Here is a 16,767-nt window from a genome sequence, read left to right as displayed (position 1 = left end):
GTGACCCTCAGTGACCTGACCTCTGTGACCTGACCTGGTATCAGTGACCTAAAATAGCAAAATATGTGTTTGACGAACATTTCCCCATCGATGATTTTCAATGAAATGCATTTTACTCGATTTTACTACGCATTTCTTGAAATGCCTGTAAACGGTGAAAATTCGACCTTTGACCTGACCTGTGACGTCATCGGTTAGACCGAGGTCAATGAAATTAGGTCACAAGGTAGTTCCCCGTTGGGGCTATCCAACGCCGTTTGCCGCTTGTCGCTATGTTGCGTGGCCCTCGAGATCTTGGGGGGGGGGGGCAAAATGCCCCCCCCCCATCAGACCGCGTTGCTCGGCAGATCCCATCAGGGCGCGGGTTTACTGTGAATTCTTATGGCCAACGGAAGCGAACTCCAGTATCCGATGTGCGTTACTTTTGTCTTTTATCATCATTTATCTGGTAATTACTTTGAAAAAGGAGCATTCAGACTGAACAAACGATACACTGAAATCTGTGACAGAAACTGGCCAGGCAGCTATTGGTGCAGCACTGTCCGCCCCACGTGACTCACCCAGCGAGCCCAATATGCCATTGTGCCATTGCATTCAGTGTATGATACAAAAGGTTATAGACGTGGTTGGAGGCAGCAGCTGGCTGCCCACACAGGCTGCCCCTCGCCCGTCAGTCTATTCCGCCCACCGCCCGCCGGTCACGTGACACGACTCCTCCCCCGCCCACTGCCCGTCGCCGGTCACTACGCGGAGTCACGTGATGTAACCCCTCTGCCCACCCACTCACTGCCCGTCGCCGGTCACTGCGCGCAGTCACATGATGTCCTCTCCGCCCACCCCCATTCCCCTACCCTGCGACAACCCTGTGGCACGGAACCCGACAGACGAGATGTATGTATATACTGTCATGGTCAGATTATTTAATCCGTGAGTGATGTTAACCCGCGCACCGACGGGGGGGGGGCGGATATCCGCCCCCCCCCTGAGGTTTTTCGCGAATAGCGGGAAAACGCGCCGCGAAATTTGGTATGACTATAATCTCATCAATTTTACACATGGTGTGCAAGTTTGAACCTCCTACCTTTTAAGGTCAGGTCACCAGGTCACTTTGAATGACCCAACCTCAAGTCACTTTTTTGAAACTTTGTCACCGTGCCAGAGCTACAGTAGATGTTGGAGGCCTTTGAAAGTCGCAGGATATTATTAGGTCATTAGTAGCTACAATTTGTATATCTCGGAATTTTGATATCGGTGACCTAAGGTCAGGTCAATTTTGCGACCTCCCCATTATAAGTCAATGGGGGAAAAATCAACTCCCTGTTTTTACCACTAAAACGGGTCGGAATGGCCCCATATACCATACATGACTTCATATACGATCAACCTTCACTACCTTGAGGTCTGTTTTGCTGTTGGGCAGCTGTGAGGTCATGTGACGTCATCAAAGGTCACCAAAGGTTTTTGGCCAATAACTCCGTACAGGAACAAGATACAGACGCGTGGATGGTCTCATTGTGTTCAGCTCGTCAAGACGCATCGAATGATATACATGATGACCTCGAGGTCACGTGACCTGAGGTCAACCTTTGACCTTGACCTTTCGAGGTCAACATACATATCATTCGATGCGGATTGACGAGAGGATCACGATGATGCCCTTAGTTTGTTCCTATCTTAACTAATTCGAAAGTTATTCGAGAAAAACTCTCTCCATATCTAGCGCCGCCATTTTGACTTTTTCGACCCCTGTGACGTCATCTTTGACCTGACCTGAAAATGATCTTAGTAAAAATTGTAGATCTTGGCCGTGCGTATCCGATGCCGTTTACCGCTTGTCGCTATCTTGCTTCGTTCTCGAGATCTCAGGGGGGGGGGGGCGGTCATCCGCCCCCCCCCCCCGTCGGTGCGAAGTTGGCGCAGACCCCCGTCGGTGCGCGGGTTAATATCGAGACAATCCCAACAATCGTTTTCTGAAACTGACTATAGGTATATGCGCTTTTATGTGTAAGTCTGCTTTTTTAGCGTTTCGTCAATTTTCATTCGAAATAGGGACATCATCCACGACGAGAGCTAATTAAGGGTTGGTCATACTAGGCACTTCTATTAAAAACTGCAACGCACCTCTCATTGCGTACCGTGGTTGCTGTCATTTTCTGATATGCACTTTGACCTTCATTTGCACTTTGTGACCCCACAGTGAATGCGTAAGGCTGCTAAATGTGACGTCAGTGTGGTAAGGTGACGTCTGACGTCAATGTTACTGTTCGCACGTGGGCTATACTACCTTTTAATGCAATTAATTCTATTTTCAGTTAGTTGGCTATCTCTTGATGATTTCACGTTCATAATACACTTAACCCTCGCCGGCACAGGGGGGGGGGGGTTGATGCAACCCCCCCTAAGGTTTTTCGCGAATAACTCGCGTAAAAAGCGGCCGATCGCGACGAAACTTTCATTACCCTCGCATTGATCAATTTTACACCTCCCCTGAAAATTTCATGACCCTGACCCCAATGACCTTTGACCTGTGACCTCTTTTCCGTGACCATGTTTGGCTGAAATCGCGATTCGGCGTATGTCGGCTCGCATTAGCCGCGCGTTTGCAAGCTTTTCGTGGTTTCAAACGTTCAAACATGTGATTTGATGTTGCTCCCATACATTAGGGTGGGTGTCAAGGTCACCTGAAGGTCAGGTCAGGTCATTGACCTTTGGTGACCTCGGGTGACCTCGGTTCACTTTTTCGAGTTTTACATGTTTCTAGGCTAGTTTTTGGAGCTGAATTCGAATTTAGCAACCATTTGAACATTTACGAAGTAGTTTTGGTGCCTTCGTAACATGTTACGAAGCTGTCAGAGGCGGTTGACACGTATTACGAATACCCGTCACAGCCCCTACCGGTTGACCTGACCTGACCTGACCCGACCTGGTCTAAATGCCTAAAGACATCATCTCTGATCAAAACTAACACGATATTCGTGATCAGCACCCCGGAAATCACACAACAGCCACACTTTACGACTTTCTAACAGGTCCCGATTTTCCCGGTTTTCGGGTCATTGACCTGACCTGGAAGGTCACCCGATGACCTAGGACCTTAAAATTGGGTATCATCGGCTTCCTCTCGTGACGGGCAACACGCTCGTTTTTTACGCGAAGCTCTAGCTCGATCAGGGGCCAAACGCGATGGGGGGGGGGGTCGTACCAACCCCCCCCCCTTGTGCCGTCGAAGGACGCAAAATGGCCTGTGCCGGCGAGGGTTAACATCCATGCGTCAACCTGCTTTGATTGTCTAGTTATGTATTGGTAGCTTATGCATCGCAATCGCGTCATCCTCGCTGCATCTTCAGGCTTTTTGTTTTATTGACTACTACAGAGTCTACTCGGCTTATGTTCTCAAATGCAGACTCATAGATCCCAACACTGACCATGGACTATGTAGCCGATTCTTCGATTACCAAACAATGACCAGTCAGTCTTCTCTAAACGGTATAAACCCGATAACAGCAAAAACTAAAACACGTGTGAAACGGTCCCCATGGAAATGGTCCTGGAAGACCGTGTGAAACGGTCATCGCTGATGACATTTACCTACAGTTTTTGTTTTGTTCATGAATTATCGTTTTCAAAGAGAGTGTAGTGTTTATGTAAGTGTTTCTGTTGATGGTAAATTATAGGGTCTGTTCCAGTCGCACTTCCTTACACCTCTAAACTCCTCCAAGATTGCTTCCCTGTTCCAGTGGCAGCTCTAGCCCCTACAAAGCCAAGGAGAGTCCTGCTCCAACCTCCTCTATAATGCTCCTGGAGGAGTTTAGAGGTGTTGGGAAGTGCGACTGGAACAGGCCCATAGTCGTCATGTCGCTGTTTTAATGGTATCTACGTACTGCGGCTGGCTGGTGCTTGTTTTGCATGTCGAATTTAGTGGACACAGTCTGTCAACCTTGCGGCTAGGAAACGATTTGGTGACGTGAAGGGAGAAAACAAAATACCTACTTGGGGCAATTAACCAGTGCCCAGAGTTAAAATCCCAGCTCGGATGCAGGGTGAGCGCTCCAATTCGCCGTTTGTTCGAACATATGTGCAAAAGCTGTTCGCTCCACACCCCAGTGAAGCTGCCGCACGGGGCTGTGGCCGTGTGCGGTCGGCGCTGTCGGCCGGCCGGCCCGGCCCCCCGAAAGGTCACCTGTCGAACGGTGACACGGCGGCGGCGCACCGGATCCGGGAGGGGCGACCTTTGAACGCGCCGCCGCCGCCGCCGCCGCCGACCTCGCGCGCGACAGCTGACTGTCACGTGACAGGAGGCCAGGTCACGTGACTGGAGGTCAGCCGCCCACGCGCGTGGCCACTCTGACCAGCGGGCCTGCCGGAAACCGAGAGCGGCGACGGCCACGTGGGTGTAACCATTCGATGCTGACTTACCTCTGATATAAATGGGCTAAATTGGTTGAAAGAAACATTGGTTTTCGGTAACGTTTGTTGGGACTTGTTTATGTGCGCTTCCTATGGAAGGTGCTTGTCCCTCCTTGAGCTGGGCCCTAGAGCGGCTTGAACGGCAAAGTGTTATTGGATGTAGCAAGCACAATGCTCATTAGACATCGATTCACCAATATTTTTGACGAGTGAATTGAGAGCTTGATCTAGGGCTAAGCAGGATTAGGGCAAACTGGCCCTTGTCCTATTTAGAAGCTCTTTACACTGAGAATTTAAGCCTGGTTATGATTACCCACACGGCCCCTCCCTCTCTCACTGACTGACTGGCTGCAGCTGCTCCCACCAACTGCAGACAATCTCCGTCAAAACCCGCTTGTGCCGATCGTCGAGGCATCGAAGCCCTAACTCATTCAGGGATGGAAGTGATGGGTAAAAAGATTCTTCAAGTCCCCGAGTCAAGCTAACCAGTTCAGTCCGATGCACTTGCACCGTTGACCTGAGATCCTAATCGGCTCATGACTGACACGCCGTAACCGCTACCATGATGTTCAGTTTCTGTATCTCCGAAGGTCAGCTGTGTCGGGGGACGGCGAGTGACAGTCGGCTCGTCATGTGTTCAGTTACATACCGTTCCGGTACCGTGGGGGACGTCCGGGGGCGGATGAAATAGGGGGGGGGGGCTGAGCATCGCAGTGTCAGTGTCAAGTGTGGGTAGCTCTTCTCGGGAGCCACGTGAGGACAATCCATATACATAGATGTCTTTTGCCATGAGTAAACAGCTTTTCAAATGCAAGGATATCTGTGAATTAACTAATTTGTACGGTATTTGTACGGTTATTGAATCGTTTGAAGTGAAACTTCATAGTTTCTCCTGGAATTGAGCGTGGTTGATTTCTGACAATACTGCTCGATGTAACTCTTCTACGGGGAACTCTCAGCCGCAGGGAAATCGCTGATGAATTCTCAGTCATGGAAGGTTCAGCCGTGGCTGAAAGTAGACCTGTCGGGATTTTCGGTTGAGTAAACAGAGATGACTGTGCGTGTTGCTTGGATAAACAATTTAGGTAAACACCCTTTGGAGCTTGGAGGCTGGATAATTGCCTAATAATGTAGGGAACGTGGCTATCGGTAAGGTTTAACTCGCTCTGGCAGGGCATTTTTCATAACACGGCCTGGCAGCGGGGGGGGGGGGGGGGGGGGGGGGATTGATGCAACCCCCCCCCCCACTTGCGAATGGCTCCTATGGCAGCTAGAAACACCAAATTTGGTAGTTAGGTGGGTCCCCTGTAGTTCTCACCCCTGTATAAATTTGGTTGCTCTAGGTCAATATTTAGGGGTTTTTTGGGGGGTAAACATTTCGCTAAAAACAGGTCAAAAGTTTTTCGCTTATAACTTTTGATCTAATTAAGATGGAGCAAAACGAAAAGCACCAGTGAAATCAGCACGTCAAGGCGCGTCGAATGATATACTCTTTTGCTTGCTTAGTTGTACTTAAAAAGTTAAGCACATCTTAAGTACAACTTAAGTCTTAAGAATGGTCGAAATGCTTAATGTTGCATATCATTCACCTCGGCTCTTCAAGAGGAACAGAATGATACCATTTTGAAAGCTGTATCTTTATTATGTGACAAGTTATTGGTCCAACCGTCATTTGACCTCAGTTGACCTCATTTGACCTGACCCATGGATAAGTACACCAAATAAAGAAGCACCAAGTGACATGCTGTTAAGTAGGTACTGTGGTTTCCAAATTTTCTTTTTGTATTATGGGAAGCTAGCACTGAAGATGATATATTCGAAACGCGTTTGCGAAGGCTTTCTATAATACAGTACCTTTATATTTAAAAAAAGTTTCACTTATCTAGTCATACATGTCACAATGAACGTTCAACCTAGGTATGTATATTTACACTTGCACATATATAATAAAGATCCTACATTGTGTCACACACATGCTGCCAATCGTTAGCTATTCTTATCCCCAAATGAAACACGATGAATTTCAACTGAGTGACCCTTGCCTTTCATCCGTGCCTCTCTCGTATCCGTTTCATTGCTCACTGATACCGACACTCTGTCACCAAACACTGTCCGTTTCTCATTGTTGACATTTTGGCCGTCGATTGACGGCCGGTTTTCGATGCAGCTGCAGTGTGTGCAGTGTCCTAGAATTGGTTTTGAGCTAGGGTGTCGAGTGGAAAAATCAGACCAAAAACGAGCAAAATGAGTGGAAAATTAGGCATAACATAGAGCTTCATAACTGCCACCTACGGGCACAGCCGACAACAATTGACGCCTGAAGCTATGATTGCTGTCACCAATAACTTTGCTCTTCGTAACCAACTAAAAACCTTGAGGAGTAGACAATGTAAGGTTTAACTTAGTAGTATGGCTATAGCACCTAATATTGGTGACGATGCTATTAAAAATGAAAAACCTGCATTTCTCAGCAATTTGTTTTTCATCTACACAAGGCCAAAGGGCATTTACCCTGCAAAGGGGGCTAGAGAGTTCCAAGTGATGTGCCAATGCTGAGCTACATAAAATTCATACTAAATACAAAAAAGGTAATTCCTATTAGGTAGCTGCTAGCTGTGGGAACTGGTAGGTACCTACCTATTGTACAAAGACAATCAAATTGAAATGCCTATCAAATACCTCTGTCTCATATTGCCGGAACAACTGACCCTACTATCGAAGACTGATAATAATTTTAAAAGATGAAATAACACAAGCTTACACTCAGAATTATAAAGATATCAAGGCAGGGAACTGATTTTACGACTTATCTGTTGAAGCCGGCTTGCGATTTCACACCAACTTCAATCGACACAAATGCGCAAGAATTGTATGTTTGCGTTACTCAAGGTCATTCTTCCCTCCCTCCCTCTCCGGTAAGCCGCTCCGACCGTGGCGATCGTGTTCTTGTGTTTTTCGCAAAAAATAAGTCACGGAAGGCAACCAAATCACTCTAACAGATAGAAAAAAATGCGTTCTCTCACATTCAAGTGATCTTCTTACGAAAAAATTTGTTGTTTGAAGCTGGTGGATTTTCCACTCCTGGGTGTCTTTTTGCGGTGTTTGGTATCCGGGCGTATTTCTTGTATATATCAACAATATTTCGAAGTATTAACCCTCAAAATAATAGAAAACGGTTTGCCGTTTCTGATGATGGTCATCAATGTCTATTTGAATTCAGCACAAACACGCCAAGTGCCTGCAATTTTGCTGCATGTGTTAACAGCAATTACCACACTTCCCTTCCGCAAATGCAAACTACACAATAGATTCTTTTCAAGCTTGACAGGGATATAGAAGATAGTAATCTGCATGAGCGAATAAGTCAAACTTTTGGATTCCTGATGAAATTCAAGAGATATTGTTGTTTTTGTGAATAAACCACTCGGAACTATAGAATTTAGCAGCAGCTTCTCTTCTGTGATTCTTTTTTAAATAGTAGAGGTAACCTTCGTTGAATGACCCATATGTAAGGGAAAACTTCATATGGCAATCAAAATCTTTGACACTCAAACAACAGCTGGCAAATGCATATAAACAATCCCTTGTGACTGTAAAATATGCAGCGTTTGGTTGTTGAGCAGTGTCAGTGTATGCGATCCAAAGTTGCTGATCTGATGAATGTTTAATAGTTTTGATTGCTTTTATGTATGTGAATGCTAGATTATGTGTTTTCTATTGGTGTAGGTTGCTGAGGATTGAGGAACATGTCATTCTAGTTCTTTTTTATCTGTTCAGTAGAAAGGCAGGTGAGTGCAACTGAGTGCAACCACATTCCACGGCTCATATACCTATATCATTACAATGACAATATTGCCTCATTTTTTCACCCTAACATGGATTTATTTAGCTCCAAATACACTTACAGGTTAAATGTCTGTCAACAGGTACAGGCTATTTCTGACAGCCTGATATCAATAGGCTGTCATAGCCAAAAAAATAAGCAAGCACAAATTTATGGTTATATAAAAATTTGTTCTCTACAACACACATCACAGGAACAGTGATTTTAGAACAGCACAGCTTCCATCAGTAGTTTTCCCTCCATTCATAGTTGACATGATGACGATCTTGGACTTGAAGGATGGCCTTTGGCTGGGATGGAGTGCAGTAGGTAAGGATTGCCCTGAGGATCAAGTTTTCAAGAGACATGTCAACATGGGATGCACTTTTGTCTATATTTACACATGTTCTTTTCTTATTTTAAGTGCTGATGTATTGACAAAAGTTTTTTAGGGAGTGGAAAATTATCCTCAAATAAGCTAAAAAAGAGTGGAAAATTCATGGTGACTTGGGTGCTGCTTTGCACCCAAATTTTCCAATCCTAGGACACTGAGTGTGTGACAGCGCCGCTGATCTGTCCTTGGGTCGTCCTCGACCTGTCTGTGCCACTGAACCCGACTCGCGGCGCCATGAAGGTTCTTGACATGTCTGACGGCTCTCATGCGTAATTCTTCTGTCACGCATTATGACATGAGTTCCTTCAACACATGCTAATGAAATCTCTTTGTTTAAAGTTTCATGCATTTGGTAGGACAAAATTCATACAATTTTTAACTGGTACATTGAATCTTAACCCTAGAACGCCTGGGGGGGGGTTGTATCAACCCCCCCCTGAGGTTTTTTCGAAGTGCACGCTAAACGGCTTGTCGTAGCGGGCTGAAATTTTCAATACCCTCTGGGGCAACCTTTGCGCATCTTTTGCCGAAAAAAATTGATCGGGTCATGTCAGGTCACGGAGTTATGACGTCATAAGAGGTACAGCCTCCGGCCGGATTTTCACAAACTGAGTGCCAACGCCCGAGGTTTCCTGCCGGTGGTACGGACATCGGTTGATGGATCGTGATGAAACTTCCCATGCATGTTGGGGCAAGTATTGGCTACCATATGGTATAAGAAATTTGACCGGGTCAGGTCAGGTCACGGAGCTATGACGTCACAAGAGGAACAGCGTCCGGTACTATTTTTGAAAAGCGCCCGAACCACTATTTTGCTAATTCTTGTCACCTCAATGGGAATATGCAGCAATATTAGCTTCTATAGGGAGCAAATGGACCTCCCAAATCCAAAAATACAATCAGATTTCAAAAATTTAAATTTTGATTTTTCGAATTTCTGCCGCCGACTGTGACCTTGCCGACTTCCGGCGCTCCCAACGCGCCATTTTTAGAGCTAGGGAAACGAAATACATACCAAACGATAGAGAATTGATCAAGGAACACGATAGTGAAGGTTTCAAGTCGATATCTCCCACCGTTTTGCCGCAATCGCCGCCGAAAGTTGAAAAAAGTCTATTTTTCCGAAAATTTGACCTTTGACCGGTCAAAAGTAGGTCAAATGTTGACCTAGGACCAAAAAATATACCACCAATCGCGAGATCTCGTTGAGAGCAATCCGTTGGTTTTTTCCGCTAAGCTCTACGACCTTCCGTTTCGAAACGCCAGGGGGGGGGGGGTCGTAACAACCCCCCCCCCCTGGTCGTTCGTGTTATGAGAAATGGCCTGGTCGTGCGAGGGTTAATGATGTGTGCACATACACACGCTCTTAAATCAGCAAACGCTATGTGCTTTGTGTAAATTTCACCCATCTTGAGGTTTCTGAAATAAGTTATTTATTACATCTTACCGAAATAACCCTATATTAGGAACGAACTGAAAGCAGCGGCTTGCTCGGGCCCCAGCCAAGCTTCTGCGAGCCGGCCGTGTGTGTGTGGTGTAAGCTGAGAGTTTGTGTTCGGCAGGTTCTACTGGAGCTACTGACTGGACTACCGCCGTACGATGAGACCAGGGAGGGGTTCGACCTGGTGAGTACTGAGGCCAGTTTTACCAAAAAATACCAGCCGGCCGCCGAAATAAAATATCCAGCCGAAAAAAACAGACGCCACACAGCAACGAGTTTCACCAACAAAAAATTCCAGCCGACTTCGGACGGAAATTATTTGTCGCCGGTAGTCAGCTGATATTCTGTTACGATATCAAATTACGATATGTCAAGGAGATTAAGAAATCATTTAAACCATGTTTTCAATCAAATTGAAGCGTGATTTCTAATGCAAATGCTATATACATTTCGAAATATTATAATCGTAAATTATTGCATTATTTTCATGAGTAATAACAACAAAGTAGAGCATTATAAACTTTCATATCTATTAACATTCTGGTGCCCAGCAAAAGCCAATACAATACAAAACTACCAAATTGTAAACGTAGGCACGTCATTCATAAAGGTGACGTAAGGAAGCTTGCATTTAGGGCAAATTTAAGATGGATCTTTTTTCCTGTCAGCCTATTATATTAACTTTTACAATACCTTCAACTTGTTATGTACCTTTTTGTCTGTTTTTAGTCGCACCTTGTAGAAAATCATCGTGTAGACCGAGAACGCAATGTGTGGACCTCCAGCTATGAGGTGGGGACTAGATGAGACCCACTCCAGTGGCAGCGGAACACCTTCAATTAAGGGGGCACTGCCGACTTTTGGTCCCATTCTTTCCATGCAACGCCCATAGGGCTAATATTAAAATGTCAAAATCAAAGGGGGGCACGGTGCCCCGGTGCCCTACCCGTTCCGCCGCCTATGAGTCCCGCTCCCGACAGATCCGGGAGCCGCACCTCTTTCCTAGCTTTCAAAAGAGCGGCAAATAAGCGGTCAGCATTGCTCCCAGAGACGCCACCTGAAGCTGGACGGACGACGGACAGTTCCGCTGCCGAGCGATTGAAGTTGAACTGCGGTGCTACGAGGCGGCTTCGCGTGCACTGTATTAGCACCTTCTAGCGGGAGTAAGAGGGCTAACGAACTCGCCAAGGCCTATATACGTAAAGCATTGTGCAAAGGCGAGTGTCTTACCTTAGGAAAATACCTACCCAGATTAACTGCTGCACCGCGGTCATTGCAGGGCTGAGGGTACGTCGTTCGCTCCGCTTCGGCGAGGTGGAGGTCAGACTGCCCGGCTAGGTGGTTTTAGCCGATATGCAGGCCCCGTTTGCCGGGCCCGGTCGAGCAGAAGGAACGCCACACAGCAAAGAATATTTGCTCCAGGCCCGCTACACTGGTCCGGCTCGTAAGTCGTAACAAATTAACAATACCTGCGCTAGCGTCGTCGACCGTCGTTCGACTGCGCCCAGTACCGCTCAGTGGAGAGTCCTGCCGAACTCCTCTGCGTGTGCCCAGATCATTCGTTGCGCGCGGACACAATCGTCCGACGGAGACCGCTGTGCATTATGATCGGGTGGTCACCACCTTGGTCGCCGGCTTTCACACCCAGCCGAGCCGTCTGGCTACGCCCCAAATGATCGTCTAAGCCTTTCGATTGGTTTGTAACTCGGGTCTAATATCGAAATGTTTGGGAGTTAGGACATGTTAAATCCGTGTTCATGAACAAACATACATTATGCAACTAAAACGCTTTACTTACTTTAACTTTTCTAGGCTGATGACAAGGCATACATCTATTTCATTGCAATATTTCTAAAATGTAAATAAATCATGAGCAATGAGCATAAAAAACAACAGCGATCCACTAGAAGCTAGTGTGGAAATCCACTGACGTAGGTCGCCTCGTACTGGCGCAGCTCGTAGCTCGTCCAGCAGCGCCAGCGTCTCCCGCACCCGGCCGCCCGCCTTGTCCGCCTGCACCATCAGCCGCTGGAAATTGCTGCGCTGCCGCTCCAACATTAGCTTGACCGCCTGGCCGGCCCGGCGGATGCGCGCCGTCCGACGCACGCAGTGTACGTCTTCAAAAGCGCCGGGATGTCGTACGACACGACCGCGTCCACGGCGTCCACGTCAATACCGCGCGCTATAGCCTCGAGCACACCAGCGCGGCCATCTCAGCTAGCGCGCGCCGCCGCCGGCACGCCGGCACTACCCCACAGAACTCAGTCACGCGCGCGCCCAGCACAGACAGCGGTAGCTCCAGCTGGTGCGCCACCTCGTTCCAGTTGACCAACACGAGCGAGCGTCGCCAGTCGGGCTGTCGGAGCAAATGGTGCAGCAGCAGCGGCTTCAGCGGCTGCGGCACCACCACGTTGAACGACTCGCTCAGCTCGGCCGGCGTGGTGAACCTGCCGACGAACTGACCGGGCAGTGCGACGGCGGCGGCCGCCGTGCCGACCACCAGCAGTCGCGGCTGGAACAGCGACATTCGCTCCAGCTTCTCCGGCCTCCGGGTTCTGTGACAGGGTGGCCAAGAATGGCAGCTTCTGAAGCGGCAGGTGAGGCGCGCAGACGGCGGCGGCCGTCAGCCGGCCGGCGATGCAGGGCGGCGGGCCGTGGCCGCCGCCACCCGCTCCACCGCTTTCAGCCAGCCCGTCTCGGCCATCTCGATCACCCGGTCGGCTTCGTCGATCACCAAGTAGCGCAGGTGCGGTAGCGAGAAGCCCTCGGCGCTGGTTATGTGATCCATCAGCCAGCCGGGAGTGCTCACCACGATCAGCCAGGGAGGCCGGGCCGCGCGGCCCCACCGCCACCAGTTGGCGCCCCCTCGTGCCACTGTGTCTCCACCCAGCAGCTGGACGCAGAGCGGCGTGTCGGCGTCGTACTGGCGGAACACGGCGGGCACCGAGCGGCCGGCCGGCGCCGAGACTCAGAGGTCGGCCGGTGGCAGTGGCGACTCTGCGGCCGCCAGCAGCTCGGGCAGCACGGTCACCTGCACCAGGAACACCTGTTCGATGCCCTCGGCGGCCAGCCGGGCGCGCAGCTCGGGGCAGAGCGCCGGCAGATTGGCCGGCGCCGGCCGCCGGTCGCCAATCGGCTGCAGGTGCGCCAGCCAGTCGGGCAGCGCACGCGGTGCACGGTCTGTCGGCTCGAGCGCTCCACCTCGTCCAGCACGGTGAAGTCGTCAGCGGCGGCGTCTCCGTCCGACTCGGAGGTGTCCTCACTGTTGTTATTGGCGACGGCGGCTGCCGCTGTGCGCTCAGTCAGGTCGGCCATCACAGCAACACTCGCCGATGATTGGCGTCATCGAAACCGTCGGACGATGGTGGATTCATCACCGTTTTTGCAGCAGAGACTGGAAAAACCTCAGCAATAAACAAGGAAAACCTTACAACATGCCACAGCCTGCAATTGTGCATATTGTTATTATATTTCTCACATGACAGAAAATATTGGCTGCTTTATTCTAGGAACTGGCATGAAAAACATAAGCTAAAATCAAGCTAAGTGAATTATTATTGTATTTCAACATGAGACTGGGAAAAAATCCTTGTCACTGTCAACATGACCAGTGTAACGGATTGGCTGCATGAACATTTCGGCGCATGATCTGAAAACTCTGTGAGCAGAAATTTCAGCGCTGAGGTGAACAAATAACATTTTGGCCGCAATTTGCCTGGTGCCTCCACAATTTTGCAAAACTAACTCACAATACTTACAGCCAGTTTTGACATGATCCCTGCATGACTCATGCATGCAAGATACACAAGCATTCAATATCAGCACAGTGCACACACAACAGTTATGGATTCATTTACATTTTACAACATTACTATTATTTTCTTTTCCTTCAATATTGGCAGCATGACTTGCTGAGCTCAGTGGCACAATCTTATGACAGCAAGTTTGTTCGGGTTCGCAACCATGCAAACTTTGCACGTTTGGCTTCAAAAACAAGCCTTTATACATTTCTTTCATGCTATTCAATTTCTTTTTTTAAATTTACTGTCATTGATCTTGAAAATCTTGCCATTTTGGTCTTAGCCATGTCAATTGCACCTTCCCTATTCCGCACAGCTCAAGTAAGTTCCACCCAAAAGTAGTAGTGGTATCAGTAGTTGGCGCCTTGCATTGTCAAATATAGCTGAATATGTGAAAACAGTGACATATTTATTTAAAATCTTGAGTCCAATGAGCCTACCCTCTCTGCCTCTCCTTCCAGCAATTGTTCAAGCACCTTCAATTTTCGAAAATGATCTTCCATCATTATTTTCCACTTCCGTGCGACTCGCACGAGCAATGAACTTGTAAGCTGACCACTAGTTAATAATGTGCTATCATCTTGCTGTTGGGTGCTTTTGTAGCAAGAAGATAATATAAACGAAAAAACTAACACCACAACACCAAACACCAGTCTTGTTGGTTCCTTTTGGTCTTGCCTGGTGACAAAGGCTCTTTCTTTACGCAATATCATCAGTATTCCTCTTCTAATCTTGAAGCCCAGATGCTTTACAAATTGGCCATGAATGATACTAAATTATTATATCAACTGGGAAGCGCAAATCACGATAATTAGGAACAAATGAGGCCAATTGTTCCAACACGACATCAAAAAAATAGACGGGGTCCCCCGTCTATTTTTTGGGCTGTTTTTCTACAAATAATGGCGCAAAATAACACTCCATTAATGCCGCATTTGCCGTTGGTGAAACTCATTGGCTATTTTTCTGGCTGATATTTTTTCACGCCGGCGGATATTTTTTCGCCTGGTTGGTGAAACTCGTCGGCTGGTTTTTGACAGAAAAATTGCGCCGGGCTGCTATTTTTCTGTTGGTAAAACTGGCCTCTGAGTAAGGGTGGGGGCCGACTGAACTGTCGGCTTATGGTTAGACCACGGCGCGGGAGGGGCGCGGCCCGGTGAGTACACAGTTGGTAGGAGCTGGGCAGGAAGGGATTTAGTTTGAGGATTAGTGTTTGAGGATGATAACTGCCGGGGTGTTTGGCGTACCTAGTCGACCAGTGAGAGTACGGACAGGCGAGGCCCCCTCATGACGTGACCCGTGCACCGGCGACTGACGGAGCGGCGCCCCGTGCCGGCAGCTGTCGCACGTGGAGGATCACGTGGACGAGCAGAGCCTGCACGAGACGCTGGACAGCCGGGCCGGGCCGATCCCGCCGGGCCAGGCGGACGCCCTGTACCAGCTGGCCGTGCGCTGCACAGAGGAGAAGCGGCGCCGGCCCCTGATGGCCGCCGTCCTCCAGCAGCTGGAGCAGATCCAATAACGGAACGCCGCCGCTGGTGCAGATCCAGTAACGGAACACTGCCGCTGAAGCAGACTCGAACTCGAAGACAGAACACTGCGGCTCGAGCAAATCCAGTGAGAAAGGCTACGGTTGAAGCAGATCCAAAGGAATGCTAAAAGGGATCCATTGACTAGATTCATTGAGACTCGGTAGACCCAATGGAGGAGTGTTGCAAATGCAATGGCGGAAAGGCTGAAGCATGTCTTTCAACTGTTGCTGAGCGGTAAAGGGTCCCAGGCCAAGAAGCATTTATAACATTCTGAGAAGGAACAGGCAGAAAATTACTGTGAAGCAGGAGGGAGAACGAATGGGTTTCTGTCTTTGTCCAATAGTGATACACAAGCAGTCGTTTGTGTGGATTGTGATGTTATAATGTATGTGATTGGTTATAGGTGAATAAATGAACATCGATAGAAAACATACGCACATTCATTGCCAATTATTTAGGTGTACTTTATGTCAGAGTATATTGTTACGTATTTTATGTCTAAGTAATGCCGTTTTTGCTTCCATGTGATTGACCGCACTTATCGCGATTGCGCTATTTTGTGCTAAGCCTGTGGACATTATATTGATTAGGGTGCTGCGGTGGGAATGTTTGTAAAATTGGCAACATCGCTAACCGTTTCAAACGTTCTATCCCTATCTAATTATTTACTTGCATATGGAATGATACGATGTAATTGATGAAATATGAGTATCTGTTGTTACCAGTCGCAGGGAAGGGGTAGTTGTACGACGTGTTTTTGTCGTGCCTGCCACCGGGCCTATCTGTCTGCCATTGTGTTTCTCAATTTCCCTAATGCAGTCGTGTCGATGGGAGCTGAGACTTTAGAGCTCGTCATGAAATGTGTTCTTCTTCAAGGGTAGGTGCGCAAGTTGCTTGATGGTGCATGACATACGGAGCAATGATGCCGTGCAAAGTCAATGATGGCTTTCTGGTGAAATTCCAGCAATTCCTATTATATAAGTGCATAGAACAGAGAACTGATATAAATATTGTATGTCGTTCTGGAATATATTTTTGACCTCGCTGACCCCAACTGCGTTCCGGTACGCCGATAATACATTATGAAATAGTGCTGCGTTTTAAATTAAACTGCTGCGATGTGACAGGGCATCAGCCAGATCCGGACACATCAGGTATACCGTCGATGATGATGAAACACTGCAATTCACTATAATGTCAGCCGCCACTCATAGGTGAGCGATGGATACTGCGCGGGCACAGTACAGTGAGCGACAACCGGTGCTCATTTTAGCCCGATAGGTATGGTGAGGCGCAGACGATATTCGATGCATAATTGACAGGAGAATGTCTCCTTTGGACGGGTACTATTGACTAGGAAAATATTAATG

At 48.1% G+C, this 16,767-nt stretch overlaps 1 protein-coding gene across 2 annotated transcripts in view; it reads left to right on the top strand.

Annotated features, from left to right (window-relative positions):
- The window catches only part of LOC122379017 (interleukin-1 receptor-associated kinase 4-like), a 29,222-nt gene extending 12,733 nt beyond the window's left edge, over positions 1-16,489 (top strand). The window contains exons 1-3 of one of the 2 annotated variants that reach the window (XR_006256115.1): positions 7,978-8,195; positions 10,187-10,249; positions 15,205-16,489. Coding sequence is in view for 1 of the 2 variants with exons in the window: in XM_043360855.1 (XP_043216790.1) it covers positions 10,187-10,249; positions 15,205-15,387 (246 nt within the window). In the remaining variant the exon portion in view is untranslated. Of the gene's footprint in view, positions 1-7,977; positions 8,196-10,186; positions 10,250-15,204 lie in introns of those variants that run through there. The other variant, XM_043360855.1, reaches the window with a different exon arrangement.
- The last annotated feature ends 278 nt before the right edge of the window (positions 16,490-16,767 follow it).

This window comes from Amphibalanus amphitrite, unplaced genomic scaffold (genome assembly GCF_019059575.1).
Source record: "Amphibalanus amphitrite isolate SeventyFive unplaced genomic scaffold, NRLGWU_Aamphi_draft 000069F_arrow, whole genome shotgun sequence".
Taxonomy (NCBI): Eukaryota; Metazoa; Arthropoda; class Thecostraca; order Balanomorpha; family Balanidae; genus Amphibalanus; species Amphibalanus amphitrite.
The sequence above is the reverse complement of the archived record's forward strand: the minus strand, read 5'-3'. Positions and strand labels throughout refer to the sequence as shown.